Source organism: Pongo abelii, chromosome 20, assembly GCF_028885655.2.
Source record: "Pongo abelii isolate AG06213 chromosome 20, NHGRI_mPonAbe1-v2.0_pri, whole genome shotgun sequence".
Lineage (NCBI taxonomy): Eukaryota > Metazoa > Chordata > Mammalia > Primates > Hominidae > Pongo > Pongo abelii.
This window is the reverse complement of record NC_072005.2, coordinates 11432986-11458926: the sequence shown is the minus strand read 5'-3', so window position 1 is coordinate 11458926 and position 25941 is coordinate 11432986. Positions and strand designations below refer to the sequence as shown.

At 51.6% G+C, this 25941-nt stretch overlaps 1 protein-coding gene across 2 annotated transcripts; it reads left to right on the top strand.

The window, feature by feature from the left end:
* The first annotated feature begins 998 nt into the window (after positions 1-998).
* Positions 999-25941, top strand: RGL3 (ral guanine nucleotide dissociation stimulator like 3). Of its 2 annotated transcripts, none has more exons than XM_024237168.3 (19): positions 999-1067; positions 1529-1642; positions 3238-3461; positions 3630-3683; positions 4148-4359; positions 12711-12853; positions 12941-13156; positions 14167-14270; positions 14362-14446; positions 17278-17334; positions 17443-17529; positions 17736-17768; positions 17853-17974; positions 19662-19757; positions 19851-19919; positions 19990-20104; positions 22387-22539; positions 22626-22740; positions 25444-25941. In XM_024237168.3, the coding sequence occupies exons 1-19, from the start codon at positions 1035-1037 to the stop codon at positions 25560-25562; spliced, it is 2151 nt and encodes a 716-aa protein (XP_024092936.3). In that variant the 5' UTR covers positions 999-1034; the 3' UTR covers positions 25563-25941. The 2 variants fall into 2 exon arrangements, with proteins under 2 accessions (XP_024092936.3, XP_002828737.5); XM_002828691.5 differs by having other exon boundaries at positions 20008-20104; positions 25444-25940.

The following is a 25941-nucleotide window of genomic DNA, read 5'->3' as shown; positions in this document are numbered from 1 at the left end:
GACTCTGTCTCAATAAATAAAATAAGGGCGGGGTGCAGTGGCTCATTCATACCTATATTCCCAGCACTTTGGGAGGCTGAGCTGGGTGTGTCACTTGAACCCAGGGGTTCTAGACTAGCCTGGGCAACATGGTGAAAACCAGTTTTTACCAAAAAAAAAAAAAAAAAAAAAAAAAAAGCTGAGCATGGTGGCATATGCCTGTAGTCCCAGCTCCTTGGGAGACTGAGGCAGGAGAATGGATTGAACCCAGGAGGCGGAGATTGCAGTGAGCCAAGATCAAGCCACTGCACTGCAGCCTCAGCAACAGGAGTGAGACCCTGTCTCTAAAAAATAATAAGGCTGGGCGCCGTAGTTCATGCCTGTAATCTCAGCATTTTGGGAGGCTGCGGTGGGCGAATCTCTTGAGGCCAGGAGTTTGAGACCAGCCTGGCAAGCATGGCAAAACCCCGTCTCTCCAAAAAATGCAAAAATTAGCCGAGCATGGTGGCGACACGTGTAATCCTAGCTACTTGGGAGGCTGAGGCACGAGAATCCTTTGAATCTGGGAGGCGGAGGTTGCAGTGAGTTAAGATCAAGCCACTGTACTCCAGCATGGGTGACAGAACGAGACTCCATCTCAAAATAATAGCAATAATAATAAAAAGTGGAAGATGCCCCCACACTTGATCAAGCTAGCCCCTTCCACTGGAGGACAGAGGACTCTGGTTTGGGGACACACACATGCCCCCACACAGGAGCTCCCCCACATCTGGGGATACAAAAAAGACCCCTTGGGGGCAGATGTGTCCTTTCTTCTGGGGACAGATTGATAGGCACCCAGCGGAAGAGCCAGGACCTCTCCTGGGCTGGCTCTGGGTCCTGCTGGAGACACCCAGAGGCTGGGTCCGGCCTGCCCTGCCCCGCCCCGCCCCAGCAGCTCGGCCGCTCCGCCCCTCTGGCCTCAGCGCCTGACCACTGCCCGCCGCCCGCCACCCGCCACCCGCCGGCCCTTTTGCCTCACTCAGCGGCGCCACTGAGAGGGACGGGCGCCGGCCATGGAGCGCACAGCAGGCAAAGAGCTGGCCCTGGTAAGGGGACAAGGGATCCCCGGACCCCGCATCCCTGGTGACCCGCAGGTCCAGAAACTCCAAGCGCCCGCCCGTCGGACGCTATCTGCTCCCAATCTGAACTTGCCCTGGAGTCCCCTCCTGGGTACTCGCGGCCCTTGACCCAATGAAGCGACTGGTTCCTCTTAGGGATGGGGGCGCGAGTCTCTGAGCGCAGTCGGCAGAAAGGGCTAGAGACAGGTTCTATTAGAGTGGGCCCTGGGACATCCCCAAATGCCACCACATGTCCTCAGGACCTGGGAGGAGGGGACCCGCAGCGAGGAGGGGACTAGCCTGGGACCTCAGCCCGAGTCTCGCAGCTTCTGGCCGGGAAGGGGCGTGGGGATGCAGCGGGAGGACTCGGCCCGAGTCCGAGCCGCCAAGGAGGCTGAGGCCCCAGGACCTGTGCGCCTTTGGTGCCCTGAGTCCGCCTGTGCGTCCAGGCACCGCTGCAGGACTGGGGTGAAGAGACCGAGGACGGCGCGGTGTACAGTGTCTCCCTGCGGCGGCAGAGCAGTCAGCGCTGGAGCCCGGCGCAGGGCCCCGGGGGCAGCCAGGTGAGGAGGGGGTTTGGTGGGTGGCGCGGGGCCGGAAGCGACCAGGTGAGGGCGGAGCTGGACAGCCGAGCACAGGCCGCCAGGTGCGGTGGGCGGAAGGAAGGGAGGGGCTCAGAGGCGACCAGGTGAGGCGACCAGGTAGAAAGGGGCCTGTGGGAGGCCAGGTAAGTGGGGGGAGATCCAGGGAATGGGGTGGGGCCAGGTGATGCCTGCGCAGTTCCCGAGAGGAGCCTGGGGACAACTTGGTAAGGACAGAACTGGACGGCAGAGTTGGGAAAGGCAGGTTTAGAGGGCCGGGGCTGGAAGGTGGAATGGGGTTGGTTTAGAAGTAGCTAGGTGAGGGCGGGTGGGGCAGCCAGTGAAGCGCGACAGGAGGGCTGAGGGAAGCCCGGGGTGGACAAGAGTGTGTGTGTGGGGGTGGGGGGGGGGCGGGGGAGGGAGTAGGGGACAGGGCATGGGAGAGGGAGGGTTTCTAGGGCAAGTTGCAGGAGCTATTTGTGGATGGGGAGGAATAATAACTTCAAGCGGGCAGGGAGTGGGGCACACACCTATAATCCCTGCGCTTTGAGAGACCAAGGCAGGAGGCCAGGAATTCGAGACCAGCCTGGACAACACAGCAAGATTCTCTCTATATAAAAATAAAAATTAAAAAATTAGCTGTGTGTGGTGATGCCCAGCAGTGGTCCCAGCTACTCAGCAGGCTGGGGCAGGGACCGCTTGAGTCTAGGACTTGGAGGCTGCAGTGAGCTATGATTGTGCCACTGCACCCCAGCCTGGGCAACAAAACAAGACCTGTTTCTAAAAAAAACAAACCAAAACAATAACCCCAAGAAGCCGGGAGTCAGAGGAATCACATGAAAGAATGGTGCCACAGGTGGGGCGAGGTGGCTCACGCCTGTAATCCCAGCACTTTGGAAGGCCAAGGCGAGTGGATCATCAGGTCAGGAGTTCAAGACCAACCTGGCCAAGACAGTGAAACACCGTCTCTACTAAAAATATGAAAAAACTAGCTGGGCGTGGTGGCGGGTGGCTGTAATCCCAGATACTTGGGAGGCTGAGGCAGAGAATTGCTTGAACCCAGGAGGGGGAGGTTGCAGTGAGCCAAGATCACAGCACTGAACTCCAGCCTAGGTGACAGAGTGAGATTCTGTCTCAAAAAAAAAAAAAATAGTGGTGCTAGGGGCTGGGCACGGTGGTTCACACCTGTAATCCTAGCCCTTTGTGAGACTTTGGAGGCCAAGATGGGCGGATCACTTGAGGTCAGGAGTTCGAGACCAGTCTGGCCAATATGGTGAAACCCCATCTCTACAAAAATACAAAAATTAGCTGGACTTGGTGGTGTGTGCCTGTAGTTTCAGTTACTTGGAGGCTGAGGAAGGAGGATTGCTTGAACCCAGGAGGCAGAAGTTGAAGTGACCCAAGATCGTGCCACTGCACTCCAGCCTGGGCAAAAGAGTGAGACTCTGTCTCAAAAAAAAAAAAAAAAAAGAAAGGAAAAAGAAAAAAAAGAGTGGTGCTAGTGATGAATGTGATTAGAGAAGGGGTGCTGCGAGGACCGCTCCTGCTCTCTCACGGCTGCCTCTCCCCTCCCGCAGGCCCCCAGCCCCATCGTCAATACCTTCCTCCACTATCGAACCAGCAAGGTGCGGGTGCTGAGGGCGGCGCGCCTGGAGCGGCTGGTGGGAGAGTTGGTGTCTGGAGACCGTGAGCAGGACCCCAGCTTTGTGCCCGCCTTCCTGGCCACCTACCGGACCTTTGTACCCACTGCCAGCCTGCTGGGCTTTCTGCTGCCACCAACGCCGCCGCCCCCACCTCCCGGGTCAGTAGCGAACCAGAACCTCCATATTACCCACCCTAGAACCCCAATTGGGCACCCCCCTCCACCTCCTCAGGTGTGGAATCTGGAAACACCTCCCAGACCCAGAGCCCTCTTGCTAAGCCCCCTCTAGGTTCCCCCTTCTTCACCTGCTGGGGGGCCTCTTCCCAGGCTAGAGATCAAGAAGACGGCGGTACAAGATCTGAGCTTCAACAAGAACCTGAGGTGGGTCCTTCATCCAGATAGGGGAGTGCGGGGAGGGAAATCCCGGAGGTCAAAGGTTAGCAGTTGGCCTGGGGTCTTGAAAATTGCAGGTTGGATAATAAAAGACTGGGAGTCAGGCCGGGCGCAGTGGCTCATGCCTGTAATCCCAATACTTTGGGAGGCAGAGGCAGGTGGATCACTGGAGGTCAGGAGTTAGAGACCATCCTGGCCAACATGGCGAAACCCTATCTCTACTAAAAATACAAAAAAAGAGAAAAAAAAAGAAAAATTAGCCAGGCGTGGTGGCGCATGCCTGTAGTCCCAGCTACTTGGGAGGCTGAGGTTGCAGTGAGTCAAGATCAGGCCATTGCACTGCAGCCTTGGTGACACAGTAAGACTCTGTCTCAAAAAAAAAAAGGTACCAGGAGTCATATTCTAGGTCCCCCACTCTGGACCCAGCTCTGAGACCCTGCCTCTCTGGCCAGGGCTGTGGTGTCAGTGCTGGGCTCCTGGCTGCAGGACCACCCTCAGGATTTCCGAGACCCCCCTGCCCACTCGGACCTGGGCAGTGTCCGAACCTTTCTGGGCTGGGCGGCCCCAGGGGGTGCTGAGGCTCAAAAAGCAGAGAAGCTTCTGGAAGAGTTTTTGGAGGAGGCTGAGCGAGAGCAGGAAGAGGAGCTGCCTCAGGTGTGGACAGGTGAGGGGTTTTCAGATCCAGTCATGTTCTGAGAAGGCCTTTCCTGTCCGCTTCTTCCCACACGGGCTTTCTCTCCCCTCTCAGAGCTGCAAAGCTTAAGCAAGATTTTTTAACTCTAAGTCTCAATTTCTTCATCTTTACAATGGGGATAATAATTCTTTGTCAGCCAGGCGTGGTGGCTCAGGCCTGTATCCCAGCAGTTTGGGAGGCTGAGGCTGGTGTATCACCTGAGGTCTGGAGTTTGAGACCAGCCTGACAAACATGGAGAAACCCCATCCCTACTAAAAATACAAAATTAGCCAGGCGTGGTGGCATGTGCCTATAATCCCAGCTACTCGGGAGGCTGAGGCGGGAGAATCGCTTGAACCCGGGAGGCGGAGGTTGCGGTGAGTCGAGATCGTTCCATTGCACTCCAGCCTGGGCAACCAGAGCAAAACTCTGTCTAAAAAAAAAACAGATTATTTGTCTGAAATATTAGCATGTGTCTAATACTTTTCCCTCCTTGGTGCCATTGGGTCAGGATGCTCTGTGTTTCTAGCTACAAACCATTGCCTTGATACTTGTCTTTATTTTCTTTCTTTCTTTTTTTTTTTTTTTTTTTGAGTCAGGGTCTTGCCCTGTTGCTCAGGCTGGAGTGCAGTGTCTCCATCATAGCTCACTGCAGGCTCAACATCCTGGGCTCAGGTGATCCTCCCACCTGGGTCTCCCAAAGTGCTGGCATTACAGGCGCGAGCCACTATACCCAGCCTGTAAAATTTTTCTTATTTTTGAATTTCTTTTTTAATTTTTTTTTTTTTTTTTTTTTAGACAGAGTCTCGCACTGTTACCCAGGCTGGAGTGCAGTGGCACAATCTCGGCTCACTGCAACCTCCACCTCCTGGGCTCAAGCCATTCTCCTGTCTCAGCCTCCTGAGTAGCTGGGACCACAGGCGCATGTCACCACGCCCGGCTAATTTTTTTGTAAAGGTGAGGTTGAGCCATGTTGCCCAGGCTGGTCTCAAACTCCTGAACTCAAGTGATCTGCCTGCCTTGGCCTCTCAAAATGCTGGGATTACAGCCATAAGCCATCATGCATGTGTAGCCTCCTTACTTGATTATTGGCTTTTGCTCATCTCATAGACTGTGAGTGCATGAGAGGAGGACCTATTGTTCTTGCTCCCAGCTCTGTCCCCAGGGGCAGGAACAACACAGATTAGTTTGCTGAATAATTGCATCCTGCTTAGGAAGTATCATCTTTCACCCATCTGTATTTGATCTGATCCTCATCACAAAAGCATCTCTATCCCTAATCCCCATCGCTTAATCTCCAGATTATAGTGGCCACATTCCTGTCCAATTTACAAAGTAGCAGCCACTTCTCTATCCCTGGTGACAAAGTCTCAGTTATTTAGATATATATAAAGGTATACATATACACACATATATATATATATATATATGATTTCTACAGCTGATTCCAAGTCATCAGAGCTCCATAGTCCAACGTGGTAGCCACTAGCCCCTGTCGCTATTTAAATTAATTAAAATTGGCCGGGCACGGTGGCTCACGCCTGTAATCCCAGCACTTTGGGAGGCCAAGGCGGGCGGCTCCAAGGTTAGGAGATCGAGACCATCCTGGCTAACATGGTGAAACCCCGTCTCTACTAAAAATACAAAAAAAAATTAGCCGGGTGTGGTGGCGAGCGCCTGTAGTCCCAGCTACTCGGGAGGCTGAGGCAGGAGAATGGCGTGAACCCGGGAGGCGGAGCTTGCAGTGAGCCGAGATCAAGCCACTGCACTCCAGCCTGGGTGACAGAGCGAGATTCTGACTTAAAAAAACACAAAAAACAAAATAATAATAATAATAATAATTAATTAATTAATTAAAATTAAATAAAATTCAAGTATTTTCTTTTTAGAGATGGGGTCTTGCCACGTTGCCCAGGCTGGTCTCGAACTCCTGGGCTTAAGCAATCCTCCGGCATCAACCTCTCAGAGTGCTGGGATTGTAAGTGTGAGCCACTGTGCCTGACCCTGCCTTTTTTTTTTTTTTTTTGAGATGGGGTCTTGCTCTGTCACCCAGGCTGGAGTGCAGTGGCGCCATCTCGGCACACTGCAACCTCCTCCTCCCGGGTTCAAGAGATTCTCCTGCCTCAGCCTCCCAAGTAGCTGGGATTATAGGCACCCGCCACCACACCCAGCTAATTTTGTATTTTTATTAGAGACAGCATTTCACTATGTTGGTCAGTCTGGTCTCAAACTCCTGACCTCAGGTGATCCACCCACCTCAGTCTCCCAAAGTGCTGGGATTACAGGCGTGAGCTACGTTGCCTGGCCCGCTTTTTTTTTTTTTTTTTTTTTTTCCCAAAATCCAGTCAAGCAAAGGCAAAAATTCAGGTCTTCAATCCCGCTACCCACATTTTGAGTGCTCAGCCACCACACTGGACATAGCAGATAGATAATTTTCCCACCATTGCAGAGAATTCTATGGAAAGTGCTGCCCTAGTTTCTTTGAGGTCAGAGGAGAAAATTAACATTTGTTTAAGACCTTCTATGTGCTAGGCCCTGGGACACACTTTATTTCATTTTATTTTATTTATTTTTATTTTTATTTTATTTTGAGACAGAGTCTCGCTCTGTCGCCTAGGCTGGAGTGCAATGGTGTGATCTTGGCTTACTGCAACCTCCGCCTCCTGGGTTCAAGTGATTCTCCTGCCTCAGCCTCCTGAGTAGCTGGGACTACAGGCGCCTGCCACCACGCCTGGCTAATTTTTTGTAGTTTTAGTAGAGACAGGGTTTCACCGTGCTAGCCAGGATGGTCTCGATCTCCCGGCCTCGTGAACTGCTTGCCTTGGTCTCCCAAAGTGCTGGGATTACAGGCGTGAGCCACCGCACCCGACTATGAATTTTATTTTTAGATACAGGGTCTTTCTCTGTTGCCCAGGCTGGACTCGAACTCCTGGGCTCAAGTGAGCCTCCTACCTCAGCCTCCTGAGTAGCTAAGACTACACTTGCACCATGTAGTTTAGAAGAAAGTAGATGATCACCATGCTCATCTATTTTATTTTAACAACTTTATTTTGGGTTCACTTTTTGCTATGGAAAATTTCAGACATATACAAAAGTAGAGAGAATAGTATGAAGAACATTCAGACATCCATCACCTATCATCAACGATGATCAATTTCACAAAAAAATATTTTCAGGATGGTTTTAAAACAAATCCCAGGCTTATGTCCATTCATACATAAATGTTTTGGGTACACATGTCTGACAACAGGCTTGCTTTTTTTTTTTTTTTTGAGACGGAGTTTCGCTCTTGTTGCCCAGGCTGGAGTGCAATAGCAGGATCTCAGCTCACCTCAACCTCTGACTCCTGGGTTCAAGTGATTCTCCTGCCTCAGCCTCCTGAGTAGCTGGGATTACAGGCGCGCACCACCACGCCTGGCTAATTTTCTATTTTTAGTAGAGAGGGGGGTTTCTCCATGTTTGTCAGGCTGGTCTCAAACTCCTGACCTCAGGTGATCCGCCCACCTTGGCCTCCCAAAGTGTTGGTATTACAGGTGTGAGCCATGGCGCCTGGCCCTTTTATTTTTATTTTTTAATAATCTTCATGTTCATAATTTTAAAAAAATCAGAAATATTTAATATAAAAAAAATCCAGTCCAGGCCAGATGCAGAGGCTCCTGCTGGCAATCCCAGCATTTTGGGAGGCCAAGGCAGGTGGATGGCTTGAGCCCAGGAGATTGAGACTAACCTGGGCAACTTGTTGAAACTTCACATCTACAAATAATTAGCTGGGCGTGGTGGTGACTGCCTATAGTCCCAGCTGCTTGGGAGGCTGAGGCAAGAGGATCATTTTAGCCTGGGAGGGTCAAGGCTACAGTGAGCCGTGATTATGCCACTGTACTCCAGCCTAGGTGACAGAGCGAGACCCTGCCTCAAAAACAGAAAAAATACCCAGTCTATATTCAAATATTCAAATCCCCTGCTTGCACCTGAACCTTTTTTTGGACACTGGGTTTTCCTATTTTGCCTAGGCTGGGCTTGAACTCCTGACCCTCCCACCTCAGCCTCCTGAGTAGCTGGGACCACAGGTGCCCACCATGGCACCCAGCCCTAAATTTTCTTTTGACAGTTGTTTCTGGCCAGGTGTTGTGGCACATGCCTATAGTCACAGCTGCTTAGGATGCTGAGGTGGGAGGATCTCTTGACTCCGGGAAATCAAGGCTGCCATGAGCTGTGAGCATGCCCCTGCACTCCAGGTGATAGAGCTGGGGGAAGGAGGAATAGTTGTTTCTTCAAATTGAAATCCAAAGATCTACTCAAGGTATTTGGTTGTTTGCTTCTCTTTTTTTTTTTTTGAGATGGAGTCTCACTCTGTCGTCCAGGCTGGAGGGTAGTGGCGTGATCTTGGCTCACTGCAACCTCCGCCTCCTGGGTTCAAGCGATTCTCCTGGCTCAGCCTCCTGAATAGCTGAGTTTGCAGGTGCCCACCACCAAGCCCAGCTAATTTTTGTATTTTTAGTAGTGAGGGGGTTTCGCCATGTTGGCCAGGCTGGTCTTGAACTCCTAACCTCTAGTGATCTGCCCACCTTGGCCTCCAAAATGTCAGGATTACAGACATGAGTCACCACGCCCTACCGGTTGTTTGTTCTTAAGTCTCTTTTATTCTGTAACAGATCCCCCTTGCCTCTTGTTTGAAGCCATTAGAGGGCAAAAAAAAATGGGTCATTTTTCCCGAGGTATGTCTCACATTCTTTTGGACTTACCTCATGGTTTCATGTAGCATGCTTCCTCATGGTTTCATGCAGCATGTTTCTCTATCCCCATAATTGCTGTAATATTTAAAGGTTTGATTAGATGTAGGACATTTTTTTTTCCAGTGCCCAGTTTTTTTTGGTGGGGGAAGGAGAGACAGTTTCTTGTTCTGTCACCCAGGCTGGAGTGCTATGGCATGATCACAGCTCACTGCAGCCTTGACCTCCTGGGCTCAAGAGATCCTCCCTCCTAAGCCTCTTGAGTAGGTGGGACGGCAGGTGTGCGTCAGGAGGCGCAACTTTAAAAACATTTTTTTTTGTAGAGATGGGGTCTCACTACGCCGCCCAGGCTGGTCTCAAACTCCTGGTCTCAAGCAATCCTCCTACCTCAATCTCCAAAAGTGCTGGGATTATAGGTGTGCCCGCCCAGTACCCACTTCTAAAAACTAATATTTTGCAATGCCACCTGTCCTAATTCAAGATGAAAGAGGTAATTACACAGATTTACAAAGATTATTTTAAAATAATAGTATTGGGGCAGGGTGCTATGGATCATGCCTGTAATTCCAGCACGTTGGGAAGCCAAGGCAGGAGGATCACCTGAGGTCAGGAGTTCGAGACCAGTCCAGCCAACATGGTGAAACCCCATCTTTACTAAAAAAAAAAAAAAAAATTATATATATATATATAAATTAGCTGGGAATAGTGGCACCTCCTGTAGTCCCAGTTACTCAGGAGGCTGAGGCAGGAGAATCGCTTGAACCCTGGAGGCAGAGGTTGCAGTGAGCCGAGATCGAGCCACTGCACTCCAGCCTGGGCGACAGAGCAAGACTCCATCACAAAATAAATAAAATAAAATAATAGTATGATGCCATAACTAGTACAAAGAAGAAGGAAAGTGAGAGTAATTTACACAGCAATAAACCATGTTTTCAATGGGTAATGCTTGGCTATGCCCCACTAGGACACATGATGAGGTTGTCCCGTGTCTTTGCCTGTCCTAGCGTCACAGTAGAGTGTCACAGTGCTGTTGTACTGACAGCAACAAGCACCAACTAATGCAGGGGAGGGCACTGGTGAGGAAAAGACAGCAACATAGGTGCTGGGGACATCATTTTCCAAACTTGTGAACAACATTTGCAATTTGCAAACAAAACAAAGCCCAGACTTTCATGGTCCTTGCATTCTTGGAGCCAAAAAAATTTGTGTTTATGAACAAAATAGTCAGGTTCTAGGTGCAGATTATTGCAAACATGTTTTTCTTTTCTTTTCTTTTTGTTTTTGTTTGTTTGTTTGTTCGTTTTGTTTTGTTTTTTGAGATGGAGTCTTGCTCTGTCGCCCAGGCTGGAGTGCAGTGACGTGATCTCGGCTCACTGCAAGCTCCGCCTTCCCGGTTCATGCCATTCTCCTGCCTCAGCCTCCTGGGTAGCTGGGACTACAGGCGCCCGCCACCACACCTGGCTAATTTTTTCTATTTTTTGGTAGAGACGAGGTTTCACCATGTTAGCCAGGATGGTCTCGATCTCCTGACCTCGTGATCCACCTGCCTCAGCCTCCCAAAGTGCTGGGATTACAGGCGTGAGCCACTGCCCCCGGCCTTCTTTTCTTTTCTTTTCTTTTTTTTTTTGAGACAAAGTCTCTGTCACCCAGGCTGGAGTGTGGTGGCGTGGTCCTGGCTCACTGCAACCTCCACCTTCTAGGTTGAAGTGATTCTCTAGCCTTAGCCTCCCGAGCATCTGGGATTACAGGCACTTGCCACCATGCTCAGCTGATTTTTGTATTTTTAGTAGAGACAGAGTTTCGCCATGTTGGCCCGGCTGGTCTCGAACTCTTGACCTCAAGTGATTCGCCTGCCTCGGCCTCCCAAAGTGCTGGGATTACAGGCGTGAGCCACTGTGCCAAGCCCCTTCTTCCTTTCTTAAAGACAAGTCAAGTGCAGTAGTGAGAAGGGGGGGAAAGAGTAGAACAAGGAGTTCGATCAGTAACTGTGAACAATTGAGATAAGTCACTACCTTGGGACCAGCCACAAACAGGTTTTTCAAAGACACAAATGTCTGGAGACACATTTGGAGGCTGGAGGGCACAATTCGAGATCCCAACTTCCAAAGTTTCCCCTAGGGGATGCCACCATCAAAATCCACTAAAGTAAAATTATTCATATTTGTTCAGCACTTCATAGCAGTCTGGTATACATGATCTTAAACAAAAACAAAAATGAAATCCACAGCCAGGAGCACTGGCTCACACCTGCAATCCCAAAACTTTGGGAAGCCAAGAGGGAGGATCGCTTGAGCCCAGGTGTTTGAGACCAGCCTGGCAACATAATGAGACCCTGTCTCTACAAAAAATAAAAAATTAGCTGGGCATGGTGGTGTGTGCCTATAGTCCCAGCAGCTCAGGAGGCTGAGGCAGGAGGATCACTGGAACCCAAAAGGTTAAGGCTGCAGTAAACTGTGATCACACCACTGTACTCCAGCCTGGGTGACCAAGTGAGAGCCTGTTTCAAAAAGAAGGCACAGCTTACCCCTGCAATCCCAGCACTTTGGGAAGCCGAGGCAGGCAGATCACTTGAGGTCAGGAGTTCAAGACCAGCTTGGCCAACATGGTGAAACCCTGTCTCTACAAAAATACAAAAGTTAGCTGGGCGTGGTGGCTCATGCCTGTAATCCCAGCTACTTGGGAGACTGAGGCAGGAGAATTGGTTGAAACCCGGAGGCAGAGGTTTGAAGTGAGCCAAGATCACGCCATTGCACTCCAGCCTGGGCGACAGAGTCAGACTCTGTCTTAAAAAAAAAAAAAGGCACAGAGAGGTTGAAATACATGCTCTACACAGCAAGCTAGTGGACAAGTTTGCATCTGAGTTTGAGACTTTCTGACAATAGCCTTCCCTGAACCAGGAAGTCATATCACCTCTTCCCAAAAAAAGAGGTCAGATTAATCTTATCCTAATACATGTTCAAAATCATAAAGCTCTATTTTCTTCTCTGGCCTTTGAGTACCTGGCTTCAAATCCCTGCCCTGCCATTCACCAAAGGTGTGACAAATTGTTCTTTGCCTCCCTTTCCTTAACTGTAAAAGGTGGATAAATAATAGTATCTCCCTCACTGGATGGTGTGGTAAGTTACTGAATAAATCCACACTAGCTGCTTAGTGAACATTACTGTTGCTGTTACATCCATAAAAACATTCAGGGCCAGGTGCGGTGGCTCACACCTGTAATCCCAGCACTTTGGGAGGCCGAGACGGGCAGATCACTTGAGGTCAGGAGTTTGAGAACAGCCTGGCCAACATGGTGAAAGCCTGTCTCTATTAAAAATACAAAAATTAGCCGGGCATGGTGGCACATACCTGTAATCCCAGCTACTCAGAAGGCTGAGGCAGGAGAATCACTTGAACCCAGGAGGCGGAGGTTGCGGTCAGCTGAGATTGCACCATTGCACTCCAGCTTGGGCAACAGAGTAAGACTGTCTCAAAAAAAAAAAAAAAATTAAGAGAGCTCTCTGTTTCAGAAATGAGGAAAGTGAGCCTCAGAGAGGGACAGGGACTCACCCAAGGTCACACAGCCAGTCTTGGATTCAAACTTGAGAGTTTGTAACCCTTTCTAATGATCAGGACCTCCCAGGGTTGCCCAAACTTCTGACCCAGACTCTTCAGAGGCCTGCGCTGAGGAAGAGGAAGGGCTCATGCCTCAAGGTCCCCAGCTCCTGGACTTCAGCGTGGACGAGGTGGCCGAGCAGCTGACCCTCTTGGACTTGGTGAGGATCCCAGACTGGGTCGGGATGAGCCACAGTGAGGGGACAGGTTCTGCTAAGCACCAATCCCACGCCCCTCCCCTGGCCCAGGAGCTCTTCTCCAAGGTGAGGCCCTACGAGTGCCTGGGCTCCGTGTGGTCGCAGAGGGACCGGCCGGGGGCTGCAGGCGCCTCCCCCACTGTGCGCGCCACCGTGGCCCAGTTCAACACAGTGACCGGCTGTGTGCTGGGTTCCGTGCTCGGAGCACCGGGCTTGGCCGCCCCGCAGAGGGCGCAGCGGCTGGAGAAGTGGATCCGCATCGCCCAGGTGTGTTGGGGGCGCCGGGAGGGGATGCAGGGGCGGGCCCTGGGGCAAGGGGAAAAAAATGAGGGCTCCGGAGAGAGATAGGGGCGAGTCTAGGCGAGGGAGGGAACGGGGTGGAAAGTTGATACCTAGGGTGAGACTTGGGTTCAGGGAGGAGGGTCTGGGTCCTGCAGAGAGGCTGCGGGCACGACTAGGTCCGAAGGGAGCTGGGAGAAGTAGGGAGCCCGGACCGGAAAAGTCAAGGTCGGAGGTAGGGGCTGGAGGGGCAGCTGAGGAGGGGCTGGAGCCCGAGGGAGGAGGGAGAAAGGGACTCCTAGGGAATGAGTGGGAGTCTTGGTAGCTTGTCGGATGTGAGACAAGACCCAGGTCACAAGTCACGGGATCGAGCCGGGCGCAGTGACTCACGCCTGTAATCCCAACACTTTGGGGAGAGGGAGGATCGCTTGAGCCCTAGTGTTTGAGACCAACCTAGGCAACATAGTGAGACCAATGTTTCTAAAAAAAAAAAAAAAAAAAAAAAAAAATTAAAAATTAGACTTACAAAAAAAAATTAGCCGAGTGTGGTGGTGTGCCCCTGTAATCCCAGCTACTTGGGAGGCTGAGGCAGGATAATCGCTTGAACCCGGGAGGCAGAGGTTGCAGTGACCCGAGATCGGGCCACGGCATTCCAGCCTGGGGGATAAAGCGAGACTCCGTCTAAATAATAATAATAATAATAAGAAGAAGAAGAAGAAGAAGAAGAAGAAGAAGAAGAAGCCATGCATGATGGCGCGCGCCTGTAGTCCCATCTACTGAGGCAGGAGGCTGAGGCATGTGGATCGCTTAAGCCCAGGAGCTCCAGGCAGCAAGTGAGCTATGATCGAGCTACTGCACTCCAGCCTGGGCCACAGACCCTACCTCTTCTAAAAAAAATAAAAAATTTAAAAAATTAAAATAAAAAAAAAAGATGAAGGAGTTTCAGGATGAAAGGTGGACAATGCCTGGGTCTGACCTGCGTCCCCACCGCCTGGCAGTGCTGCCGAGAACTGCGGAACTTCTCCTCCTTGCGCGCCATCCTGTCCGCCCTGCAATCTAACCCCATCTACCGGCTCAAGCGCAGCTGGGGGGCCGTGAGCCGGTGAGCTGGGGCGGGACCTCTTCCCCACCCCATCCCAGGTCTGACCCTCCCAAGCCACTGACCCCTGACCACCCTTCTCTTGTCCTCCCAGGGAACCGCTATCTACTTTCAGGAAACTTTCGCAGATTTTCTCCGATGAGAACAACCACTTCAGCAGCAGAGAGATTCTTTTCCAGGTAGAGATGGATGCAGACCCCGGGGATTTTAGGCCCGGGAAGTTGGGGGAGGGACTTAGGGCCAGGCAGGGGTAATCGCCCTGCTGTAGTCAGGACACTCTGTCCTTCCCTACCGCTCAGCAATGACCTTACCCTTGTCCCTGGCGGGTTGCACGTTTTTCTTTCCTCTACTTCCTGCATTATAGTTGACAGTCAGTGACTGCCCTATTTATTCACTCAGCAAAACACAAGAAGTCACAAAGAAAAGGTTACTTAAGGCCAGAGTTATAGCACAGGGTGGGAACAAAAAAAAAAAACGTTCTGAGGACTTTACCTTGATAAGCAAAACTAAAAAATGTGTGTCAAAAGTCTGGCTTATTTATAGGCAAGATTTAGATTCTCATTGCAATCAGGCACTGGTTTTTAGAGTGAATCTAGAATAGATCCCTGGGCCTGGAACATTCTCCACCCCTCAAGGTTTGCACGCAACTTGCTCACTCACCTCCTTCTGGTCTCTGATCAAATGTCCCTGCCTCTGAGAGGCCTTCCCAGCCTCCATCATCCCCAAAACCACATGTCTGGTTTTTTGTTGTTGTTGTCCTCGTGGTTTATTTTTTGTTTCTTTGTTTGTTTGTATTGAGACAGAGTTTCACTCTGTCACCCAGACTGGAATGCAGTGGCACGATCTTGGCTCACTGCAACCTCTACCTCCCAGGATCAAGCAATTCTCTCTGCCTCAGCCTCCCAAGTAGCTGGGATTACAGGCACCCACCACGACGCTTGGCTAATTTTTGTATTTGGTAGACAGGGTTTTGCCGTGTTGGCTAGGCTGGTCTCGAATCCCTGACCTGGGGTGATCCACCCGCCTTGGCTTCTCAAAGTGCTGGGATTACAGGCATGAGCCATCACTCCCAGCCAAATTTTGTCTTTTTTGTTCCTGGCTAACAGAGTGAAACCCTGTTTTCCTGCCCAGCACCTAGAACAGCATGTGAGCTGGGCTCGGTGGCTTACGCCTATAATCCCAGCACTTTGGGAGGCCAAGGTGAGAGGATCACTTGAGCCCAGGAGTTCAAGACCAACCTGGGCAACATAGCAAAACCCCATCTCTGCAAAAAATACAAAAATTAGCTGGGCGTTTGTGGTGCACATCTGTAGTCCCAGCTACTCAGGAGGCTGAGGAGGGACACCGCTTGAACTTGAGCAGTCAAGCCTTCAGTGAGCCAAGATCAGGCCACTGCACTCCAGCCTGAGTGACAAAGTGAGACTCCATCTCACTATAAATAAAATAAAATAAAAAGTAAATAAACAACAGCAAATTCAGGATACCCAGGAGATCCCTGGCAGGCCTGTGCCATCCAGCTGCGGACAAGGATTCTCTCCTTGTTAAGGCCAGCCCTGGGGGCCACCACCCCCACAAGCCCCACCTCTCATGGGGCCTGCTCCCTGCTGTTTATCTCCTCCTTACCCCCACCCAAGGTGGTCTGGCTTCTAGAGTGGGCCTTAACCACTGGCTTCTTTTTTTTTTTTTTTTTTGAGATGGAGTTTTGGTCTTGTTGCCCAAGCTGGAGTGCAATGGTGCGATCTTGGCTCACTGCAACATCCACCTCCCAGGTTCAAGGGATTCTCCTGCCTCTGCCTCCTAAGTAGCTGTGATTACAGAAACACGCCACCATGCCCAGCTAGTTTTTTATATTTTTAGTAGAAACAGGGTTTCACTCTGTTAGCCAGGCTGGTCTCAAACTCCTTATCTCATGTGATCCGCCAGCCTCGGCCTCCCAAAGTGCTGGGATTACAGGCGTGAGCCACCGTGTCCCACCTTTTTAAAAAAAAATTTTTTTTGGCCGGGCACGGTGGCTCATGCCTGTAATCCCAGCACTTTGGGAGGTCGAGGCGGACGGATCACAAGGTCAGGAGATCGAGACCATCCTGGCTAACACAGTGAAACCCCGTCTCTACTAAAAATACAAAAAATTAGCCGGGCGAGGTGGTGGGCGCCTGTAGTCCCAGCTACTCAGGAGGCTGAGGCAGGAGAATGGCGTGAACCCCGGGGGGCGGAGCCTGCAGTGAGCCGAGATCGTGCCACTGCACTCCAGCCTGGGAGACAGCGAGACTCCATCTCAAAAAAAAAAAAAAAAATTTTTTTTTGAGAGGGAGTGTCGCTCTGTCGCCCAGGCTGGAGTGCAGTGGCGCGATCTCGGCTCACTGCAGCCTCTGCTTCCCGGGTTCAAGCTATCCTTCTGCCTCAGCCTCCCAAGTAGCTGGGAGTACAGGTGTGAGCCACCATACCCGGCTAATTTTTGTTTTGTTTTTTTTTTTGAGACGGAGTCTTGCTCTGTCGCCCAGGCTGGAGTACAGTGGCGCGATCTCGGCTCACTGCAACCTCCGCCTCCTGGGTTCAAGCAATTCTCCTGCCTCAGCCTCCTGAGTAGCTGGGATTACAGGCGCCCGCCACCACACCCAGCTAATTTTTTTGTATTTTTAGTAGAGACGGGGTTTTACCATGTTGGTCAGACTGGTCTCGAACCCCTGACCTCGTGATCCACCCGCCTCGGCCTCCCAAAGTGCTGGGATTACAGGCGTGAGCCACCATGCCCGGCCTAATTTTTGTATTTTTAGTAGACACAGGGTTTCACCATATTGGCCAGGGTGGTCTGGAACTCCTGACCTCACATGAGCTGCTCGCTTTGGCCTCCCAAAGTGCTGGGATTACAGGCGTGAGCCATTGCACCTGGCCTACCACTGGCTTTTGATTACTCAAAGCACGAAGGGTATACACAATGGGTCTGCAGGCATCGTCCCTGAGGAATTGTCCAAGGAGACCCCAGGACTGATCGGTTTTTCTCTTCCCCCAGGAGGAGGCCACTGAGGGATCCCAAGAAGAGGACAACACCCCAGGCAGCCTGCCCTCAGTGAGTGATTACAGTTTGGGAGGGGGACAAGTGGGACCTTCAGGGAGGGGTGTGGAGGGTGATGGGGTCAGTAATGGCCCTGAGTGACTGGAGCTTTGGGGTCTGCAGAAACCACCCCCAGGCCCTGTCCCCTACCTTGGCACCTTCCTCACGGACCTGGTTATGCTGGACACAGCCCTGCCGGATATGTTGGAGGTCTGACCCCGACCCTTGACCCCTGACCCCAGCTCCACTTGCCCCCAGCACAATGGGCCTCCCAATATCCACCCTTGATCCTACCTGTACTCCTGACACTGCCCCACACTCCCTTATTACAGTGGGGCTCCTGACGTCCCAGCCCCTGACCTTGACCCTTGACCCTTGACCCTGGGTGCTGCAATTCAGACAAACTTTGCCCCCAGGGGGATCTCATTAACTTTGAGAAGAGGAGGAAGGTGAGTGGAGGCTACAGTGGTGTGGGGGTGGTGCCTGAGGGTTGGGGTGGGGCAGGGGTAGGGTCTCAGAGGCTCATCCCCCAGGAGTGGGAGATCCTGGCCCGCATCCAGCAGCTGCAGAGGCGCTGTCAGAGCTACACCCTGAGCCCCCACCCGCCCATCCTGGCTGCCTTGCATGCCCAGCGCCAGCTCACCGAGGAGGAGAGGTGACCACCCTGTAGCCTGTCCTGGCCCCACCCCAGCTGATCCTGGGTCACGAACGGGATTCCACCCACTCCATACACATCTCCAGCTCCTCCCAAGACCCCCTCTTGAGCCCTGATCTCCCACTACAACCTGTGACCTTGCAGTATCTCCAGTCGAATCAAATAGACTGGGCCTGGTGGTTCACACATGTAATCCCAGCACTTGGGAGGCCAAGGTGGGTGGATCACTTGAGCCCAGGATTTCGAGACCAGCCTGGGCAACATGGCGAAACCCCATCTCTACAAAAAAATACAAAAATTAGCTGAACGTGGCTGGGGGCGGTGGTTCATGCCTGTAATCCCAGCACTTTGGGAGGCCGAGGTGGACGGATCACTTGAGGTAAGGAGTTTGAGACCAGCGTGGCTAACAGAGTGAAACCCCGTCTCTACTAAAAATACAAAAAAAAATTAGCCAGGCGTGGTGGCGGGCACCTGTAGTCCCAGCTACTTGGGAGGCTGAGGCAGGAGAATGGCATGAACCCGGGAGGCAGAGCTTGCAGTGAGCCGAGATCATGCCACTGCACTCCAGCCTGGGCAACAGAGCGAGACTCCATCTCAAAAAAAAAAAAAAATTAGCTGAACGTGGTGTTGAGTGCCATTGGTCCCAACTACTTGGGAGGCTGAGGTGGGAGGATCGCTGGAGCCTGGGAGGCGGAGGTTGGAGTGAGCCAAAATTACGCCACTGCAGTTCCAGTCTAGGTGACAGAGTGAGAGACCCTGTCTCAAAAAAAAAAAAAAAGTCACAATTGACCTCTGACCTCAATTTTGACCCCATCTGATTTTCTGACCTCAACTTTAGCATTCAGTTGGCCATTCAATTCAACTGTCCCATCTGCTGACTTCCCCATCTTTGGTCCTATCTGATCCATGACCTTATTCATGACCCCTCATCTGACTCTCTGACCCCAACCCTTGACCCTCAGTTCTGAGTAACCGACTCCAACTTTTATGTTTATTTGACTGTCCAACTTGACTATAACAACTGTGTCCTTTCTTTCTATATAATTGTGACCCTAACCATTGACCCCAGTGGTGACCTGACCCTAGTCTGACCCTGACTTTATTTTATTTATTTATTTATTTATTTATTTATTTTTGAGACAGAGTCTGGTACTGTTGCCCAGGCTGGAGTGCAGTGGAGTGAGCTCACTGTAGCCTCCGCCTCCCAGGTTCAAGCAATTCTCCTGCCTCAGCCTCCCGAGTAGCCGCAATTACAGGCGCAAGCTACCACACCTGGCTAATTTTTTTGTATTTTTAGTAGAGACCGAGTTTCACTATATTGGCCAGGCTGGTTTCGAACTCTTGACCCGAAGCAATCCTCTCGCCTCGGCCTCCCAAAGTGCTAGGATTACAGGCCTGAGCCACTGCACCCGGTCCTGACACTGACTTTAATCCTGACGCAATTTGATTCCTTAGTGCCACCCTGTGAATCTCTTTGTGACCTCCTGACCAGCCATCCTGTCCCATCTCTGATAAGAGCTTGATGCTCAATGATCCTCATTTACCGCTCTGACCCTGACATGTGGGGTGCCACCTGTGGCTGCTCCCCTTTACACCCCAAACCCACCTGCCAACTGATTCCAACTCTTATCTCTCCATCCCCTGTATTTCCTGCCCCCACCAACTCATCCACATATTGACCCCTCAGCTACCGGCTCTCCCGGGTCATTGAGCCACCAGCTGCCTCCTGCCCCAGCTCCCCACGCATCCGACGGCGGATCAGCCTCACCAAGCGTCTCAGTGCGTGAGTGTCGGTGTGTGTGTAGGGGGGGTGATGTGGGCAGATATCAGCAAGGGCTGCTCCTGCCTTAGCCTCATCCCCTGTCCCCATCCTTAGGAAGCTTTCCCGAGAGAAAAGCTCATCGCCTAGTGGGAGTCCCGGGGACCCCTCATCCCCCACCTCCAGGTGAGCATTCTGCTTGGTGATGGGACTGGGGATAATGGGATCAGGAGTCAGCACAGCCACCCCACCTCAGCCTCTGCATCTCCCCCAGTGTGTCCCCAGGGTCACCCCCCTCAAGTCCTAGAAGCAGAGATGCTCCTGCTGGCAGTCCCCCGGCCTCTCCAGGGCCCCAGGGCCCCAGCACCAAGGTACCAGAGGGCTTGTGTGTGCATGCAGGCCTGCGGGCACCCAGGCTCTGTTGTGTGCGCGTGTGTGTGCATGCACATGTGTACACACAGGATTGTGGGGCCAGGAGTGTATACAGGAGGCACACTGAGCACCCGGGGTATCCATCCAGGGGATTGCGTGCATCTGCACGGCCCTGTTTGATCACTCATAAATCTGACTCATGCTCAGATCTGGACCTGTGTAACTGCTTGCCCATGGGTCATCTAGGGTGCAATCACATCACACCCTCTTTTATTTGAAACAGGGTCTTCTCTCTCTGTCACCCAGGCTGAAGTGCAGTGGTGCAATCTCAGCTCACTGCAACTTCCGCCCCTCCCCCAGGCTCAAGCGATCCTTCCACCTCAGCCTCCCACATAGCTAGGACCACAGGTGTGCACCACCACGCCCTGCTATTTTTTTTTGTTTAGTAGAGATGAGGTCTCGCCATGTTTCCCAGGTGGGTTTCAAACTCCTGAGCTCAAACAGTGCACTCACCTCGGCCTTCCAAAGTGCTGGGATTACAGGCGTGAGCCACCACACCCAGCCTACACTTTTTTGAGGACATGTATGTCCCTAAGAATCTGCATACCATGCCAGACACGGTGGCTATTGCCTGTGATCCCGGCACTTTGGGACGCCAAAGTGGGAGGATTGCTTGAGGCCAGGAGTTCAAGACCAGCCTGGGCAACATAATGAGACCCTATCTCTATTAAAAGTCAAAAAAAAAAAATAGCTGGGTGTAGTCCCAGCTACTCAGCAGGCTGAGGTGGAAGGATTGCTTGAGCCCAGAAGTTTGAGGCTGCAGTGAGCTACGATCATGCCACGGCACTCTAGCCTGCATGACAGAGCAAGGTCCTGTTTATAAAGAAAAAGAGACTGGGCGTGTTGGCTCACGCCTGTAATCCCAGCACTTTGGGAGGCTGAGGCGGGCGGATCACGAGGTCAAGAGATCGAGACCATCCTGGCCAACATGGTCAAAATCTGTCTCTACTGAAAATACAAAAATTAGCTGGGTATGGTGGCGCACATCTGTAGTCCCAGCTACTTGGGAGGCTGAGGCAGGAGAATCACCTGAACTCGGGAGATGGAGGTTGCAGTGAGCTGAGATGGTGCCACTGCACTCCAGCCTGGTGACAGAGCGAGGCTCCCTCTAAAAGAAAAAAAAAAAAAAAAGAAAAGAAAAGAAAATGAAGGAAATGAAGGCTGGGCATGGTAGCTCATGCCTGTAATCCCAGCACTTTGGGAGGCCGAGGCTGGTGGATCACTTGAGGCCAGGAATTTGAGACCAGCCTAGCCAATGTGGTGAAACCCCGTCTCTACTAAAAATAAAAACATTAGCTGGGCATAGTGGCCCAGGCCTGTAATCCCAGCTACTTGGGAGGGTGAGGCATGAGAATTGCTTGAACCTGGGAGGCAGAGGTTGCAGTGAGCTGAGATGGCACCACTGCACTCCAGCCTGGGTGACAGAGCAAGACTCTGTCTCAAAAAAAAAAAAGAAAAAAGAAAAGAATCTGCGACCAGAAGAGGAAATGTGGGCCTGAATATTCACAACTTCATGTGTGGGGTTGTTCATTGGCATGGGTTGTGGGTGTACAACCACTGTCAGCATATGTATGTACACAGGCTTTCTTGTGTATGAGCATGGGTTGTGTGTATATGGACACTGTTCATCTCTGTTTCTATAACAGGTAACCAAAGTCTGTATATGGTAGGGTGGTGTATATGCAGGCTTGTGAATGTACCCTAGTTGCATGTCACAGGCTCTGCATGTGTAGGGGGAAGTAGTATGTTTTCTTGAGATTTTATTTTATTATTTATTTCTATTTATTTATTTATTTATTTATTTATTTTTGAGATGGAGTCTTGCTCTGTCACGCAGGCTGGAGTGCAGTGGCATGATCTTGGCTCACTGCAACCTCTGCCTCTCGAGTTCAAGTGAGTCTCCTGTCTCAGCCTCCCAAGTAGCTGGGATTACATGCATGTGCCACCAGGCCCTGCTAATTTTTGTATTTTTAGTAGAGACAGAGTTTCACCATGTTGGCCAGGCTGGTCTTGAACTTCCGACCTCAGGTGATCCGCCCACCTCGGCCTCCCAAAATGCTGAGATTACAGGCATGAGCCACTGCGCCCAGCCAATGTTTTCTTGAGATTTTAAATGTGGGGCTATTGAATACACGAGTGGGGGCTGGAGTGTTTGTGCTTTTCTAGCCCTCAGCATCTGCAGATGGGCCAAGCTGTAGCATCCACCCCTTACTGCCTGCAGCTGCCCCTGAGCCCGGACCTGCCCAGCCCCCAGCCCTTCGCTTTGCCTCTGGGCAGCCCTCGAATCCCACTCCAGGCGCAGCAGAGCTCAGAGGCCCGCGTCATCCGCATCAGCATCAACAATGATCACGGGAACCTGTATCGAAGCATCTTGGTGAGGGGCTGGGCTGGGGGTCTGCTGGGGGCTGCCCTGCCCTTGGGGCTGGGGCCCTCACCTCACCTCCCACCCCTCTCTTCCAGCTGACCAGTCAGGACAAAGCCCCCAGCGTGGTCCAGCGAGCCTTGCGGAAGCACAATGTGCCCCAGCCCTGGGCCCGTGACTATCAGCTCTTTCAAGTCCTTCCTGGGGACAGGGGTGAGCAGGGATGGGTTGGAGCTCAGGCTGGGGGGCAGCGGGGAGGGGAGCAGACTGACCAGGCTCAAGGATGGAGCCCAAGGTTACCTGGGTTCACAGGGCTGTGAGGTGGTTCAGGCAGAGAGTGGGGTAAGATAATCAGAGTGGGGTTAAGAGGACATAAAATATCTGTAACCCAACGATGTAGGGTCATGAGGTTGTCTTGGCTCAGTGTGAGAGAGAGGCACCAAAGGTCATCTTCCTAGAATTTAAAAGACAATAAGATTGTCCAGGGTCCGGCCAGGCATGGTGGCTCATGTCTGTCATCCCAGCACTTTGGGAGGTCAAGCTGGGTGGATCACTTGAGGTCAGGAGTTTGAGACTAGGCTGGCCAACATGGTGAAACCCCGTCTCTACGAAACATATAAAAATTAGTCGGGTGTGGTGGCACACTCCTGTAGTCCCAGCTACTCGGGAGGCTGAGGCAGGAGAATAATTGCTTGAATCTGGGAGGCGGAAGTTGCAGTGAGCCGAGATCATACCACTGCACTTCAGCCTGGGCAACAGAGTGAGACTCTGTCTAAAAAAAAAAGATTGTCCACAGACAAGTGACAGAAGGGAGTGTAGAAGTGTAGAAAGTGGTCTGACCTTCAATTTGTAGGATGGGCTGGGCATGGTAGCTCACAACTGTAATCCCAGCACTTTGGGAGGCCAAGGTGGGTGGATTGTCTGAGCTCAGGAGTTTGAGACCATCCTGGGCAACATGACGAGACCCTATCTATACAAAAAATAGAGAAATTGGCTGGGTGTGGTGGCTCACGCCTGTAATCCCAGCACTTTGGGAGGCCAAAGCGGGTGGATCACTTGAGGTCAGAAGTTCGAGACCAGCCTGGCCAACATGGTGAAGCCCCATCTCTACTAAAAATACAAAAAAAATTAGCTAGGCATGGTAGCACGTGCCTGTAATCTCAGCTACTCGGGAGGCTGAGGCAGAAGAATCGCTTGAACCCAGGACGTGGAGGTTGCAGTGAGCTGAGATCTCACCACTGCACTCCAGCCTGGCAACAGAGCAAGATTCTATCTCAAAAAAAAAAAAAAAATTATATATATATATATATATATATAGAGAGAGAGAGAGAGAGAGAGATTAGCTGAGCATGGTGGCATGTGCCTGTATTCCCAACTCCAACTACTGGGGAGGCTGAGGTGGGAGGATCACTTGAGCCTAGGAGGTGGAGGCTGCAGTGAGCTGAGATCACACCACTGCACTCCAGCCTCGGCGACAGAGCAAGACCCTGTCTCCATTAAAAAAAAAAAAAAAAGGCCGGGCGCTGTGGCTCACACCTGTAATCACACCACTTTGGGAGGCCGAGGTGGGTGGATCACGAGGTCAAGAGATCGAGACCATCCTGGCCAACATGGTGAAACCCCATCTCTACTAAAAATACAAAACATTAGCCAGGCGTGGTGGCAGGTGCCTATAGTCCCAGCTACTCAGGAGGCTGAGGCAGGAGAATCACTTGAACCCGGGAGGTGAAGGTTTCAGTGAGCCGAGATTGCGCCACTGCACTCCAGCCTGACGAGAGAGTGAGACTCCGTCTCAAAAAAAAAAAAAAAAAAGAAAAAAAAGACTGTCTAGGGTCGAGTGAGAGAAGGGAGTGTAGAAGTTAGTCTGATCTTAAGTTTGTAGCATCACGAGGTTGTTCAGGCTCAACCTGATGGGGTGGGAGACTAAAGGGCATCTGGGCTTAGATTTGTGAGGAAGTAAGTTTGTTTACCACTGGGACCCTGAAGTTATCTGAACTTGGGATGGGAGAGAGACAAATGGATAGCAGGGAAGCATGAGGTTGTCCTGTCTGACAGGGAGAAGCAAGGGATTGAGAGTATTCACGCTGAAGTGCATGGCATGAGGTTGGCTGGATATTAGGAAAGGATGCTTGTGGTTGTTCAGGTGTTGAGTGTGAGGCCACAAGCTCCTGCCGGCTGGAAGTGGGAAGCTGTTCAATTTCATGGTGACAGCAGCATGAGATTGGCTGGGAGTGGTTGTGAGGGAGGGGTGGGGTGAGCAGGAAGTTGTTTGGCGGGGGGTGGTCTAGGGTGGTCTAAGTTTGCCCAGACTTTTACTGCACTTTGTCGGGTTTTTTTTTTTTTTGAGATGGAGTCTCGTGCTGTTGCCCAGGCTGGAGTGCAATGGCAGGATCTCGGCTCACCGCAACATCCACCTCCTGGGTTCAAGAGATTCTCCTGCCTCAGCCTTCCGAGTAGCTGGCATTACAGGCATGTGCCACCACGCCTAGCTCATTTTTTTGGTATTTTTAGTAGAGACGGGGTTTCACCATGTTGGCCATACTGGTCTCGAATTCCTGACCTCAAGTGATCCACCCACCTCGGCCTCCCAAAGTGCTGGGATTACAGGCGTGAGGCATCGCGCCCAGCCAGTTTGCTCAAACTTTTACTGCAGGTTGCCTTGTCTCTATGGTGAGGGGGAGAATATTAGGAGGTTGCCCAGGCTTGTGATAAGGGAAGGCATGAGGTGGTGCAAGTTTTCAAGTGAGAAGTTGTCCAGGTTCCCAGTGACAGCAGAATGAGCTTGGCTTGGCAGTAGCTGCAGAGGGACCCATGGCTGTTCAGGTTCGAGGGTGAGTGGCAGGAGGCTCCCGGGTCCTCTGTGGGGGTGACACAAGGTTGTGAGGGCCTATTACCACCATCTCCACTCCTGACCAGAGCTCCTGATTCCTGACAATGCCAACGTCTTCTATGCCATGAGTCCAGTCGCCCCCGGAGACTTCATGCTGCGGCGGAAAGAGGGGACCCGGAACACTCTGTCTGTCTCCCCAACCTGAGGCAGCTCTGTCCTCTCCACAAGACACAAGTCCCATGAGCAAGCTTGCGACTCCTCTCCTGGAAAACTGCCATCCCCCAGTAGAGGCCACTGTGCTGTGTATCCCAGGACCACCACCCAACTGTAGCCCATTGGACCCCATCTCTTTTTCTGACCCTGTTGGTACTAGATCCATATTCCAAAGACATCAGCCCATGGTGGTGGAGAGCTCAATCCCATAAATGTAGAAAGGGGTGGGGCCTGGGTATGTCAAATCCTTCCCCAGAGAAATCTTATAAATGTTGGAGACGCATCAGAAGTGACAGATGCGGATGAAAATAGTGACCAGAGTTATGAAACAGGTGTCAGTCTTGTTTATTTTGCTCCTGTGTGCCACGTTC

Coding starts and splice junctions, on each gene's coding strand:
- RGL3 (XM_024237168.3), top strand. CDS start 1,035: ATGGAGCGCACAGCAGGCAAAGAGCTGGCCCTG. Junction 1,643..3,237: donor AGGGCCCCGGGGGCAGCCAG/GTGAGGAGGGGG, acceptor CCCCTCCCGCAG/GCCCCCAGCCCCATCGTCAA. Junction 20,105..22,386: donor CCCAGGGCCCCAGCACCAAG/GTACCAGAGGGC, acceptor TACTGCCTGCAG/CTGCCCCTGAGCCCGGACCT.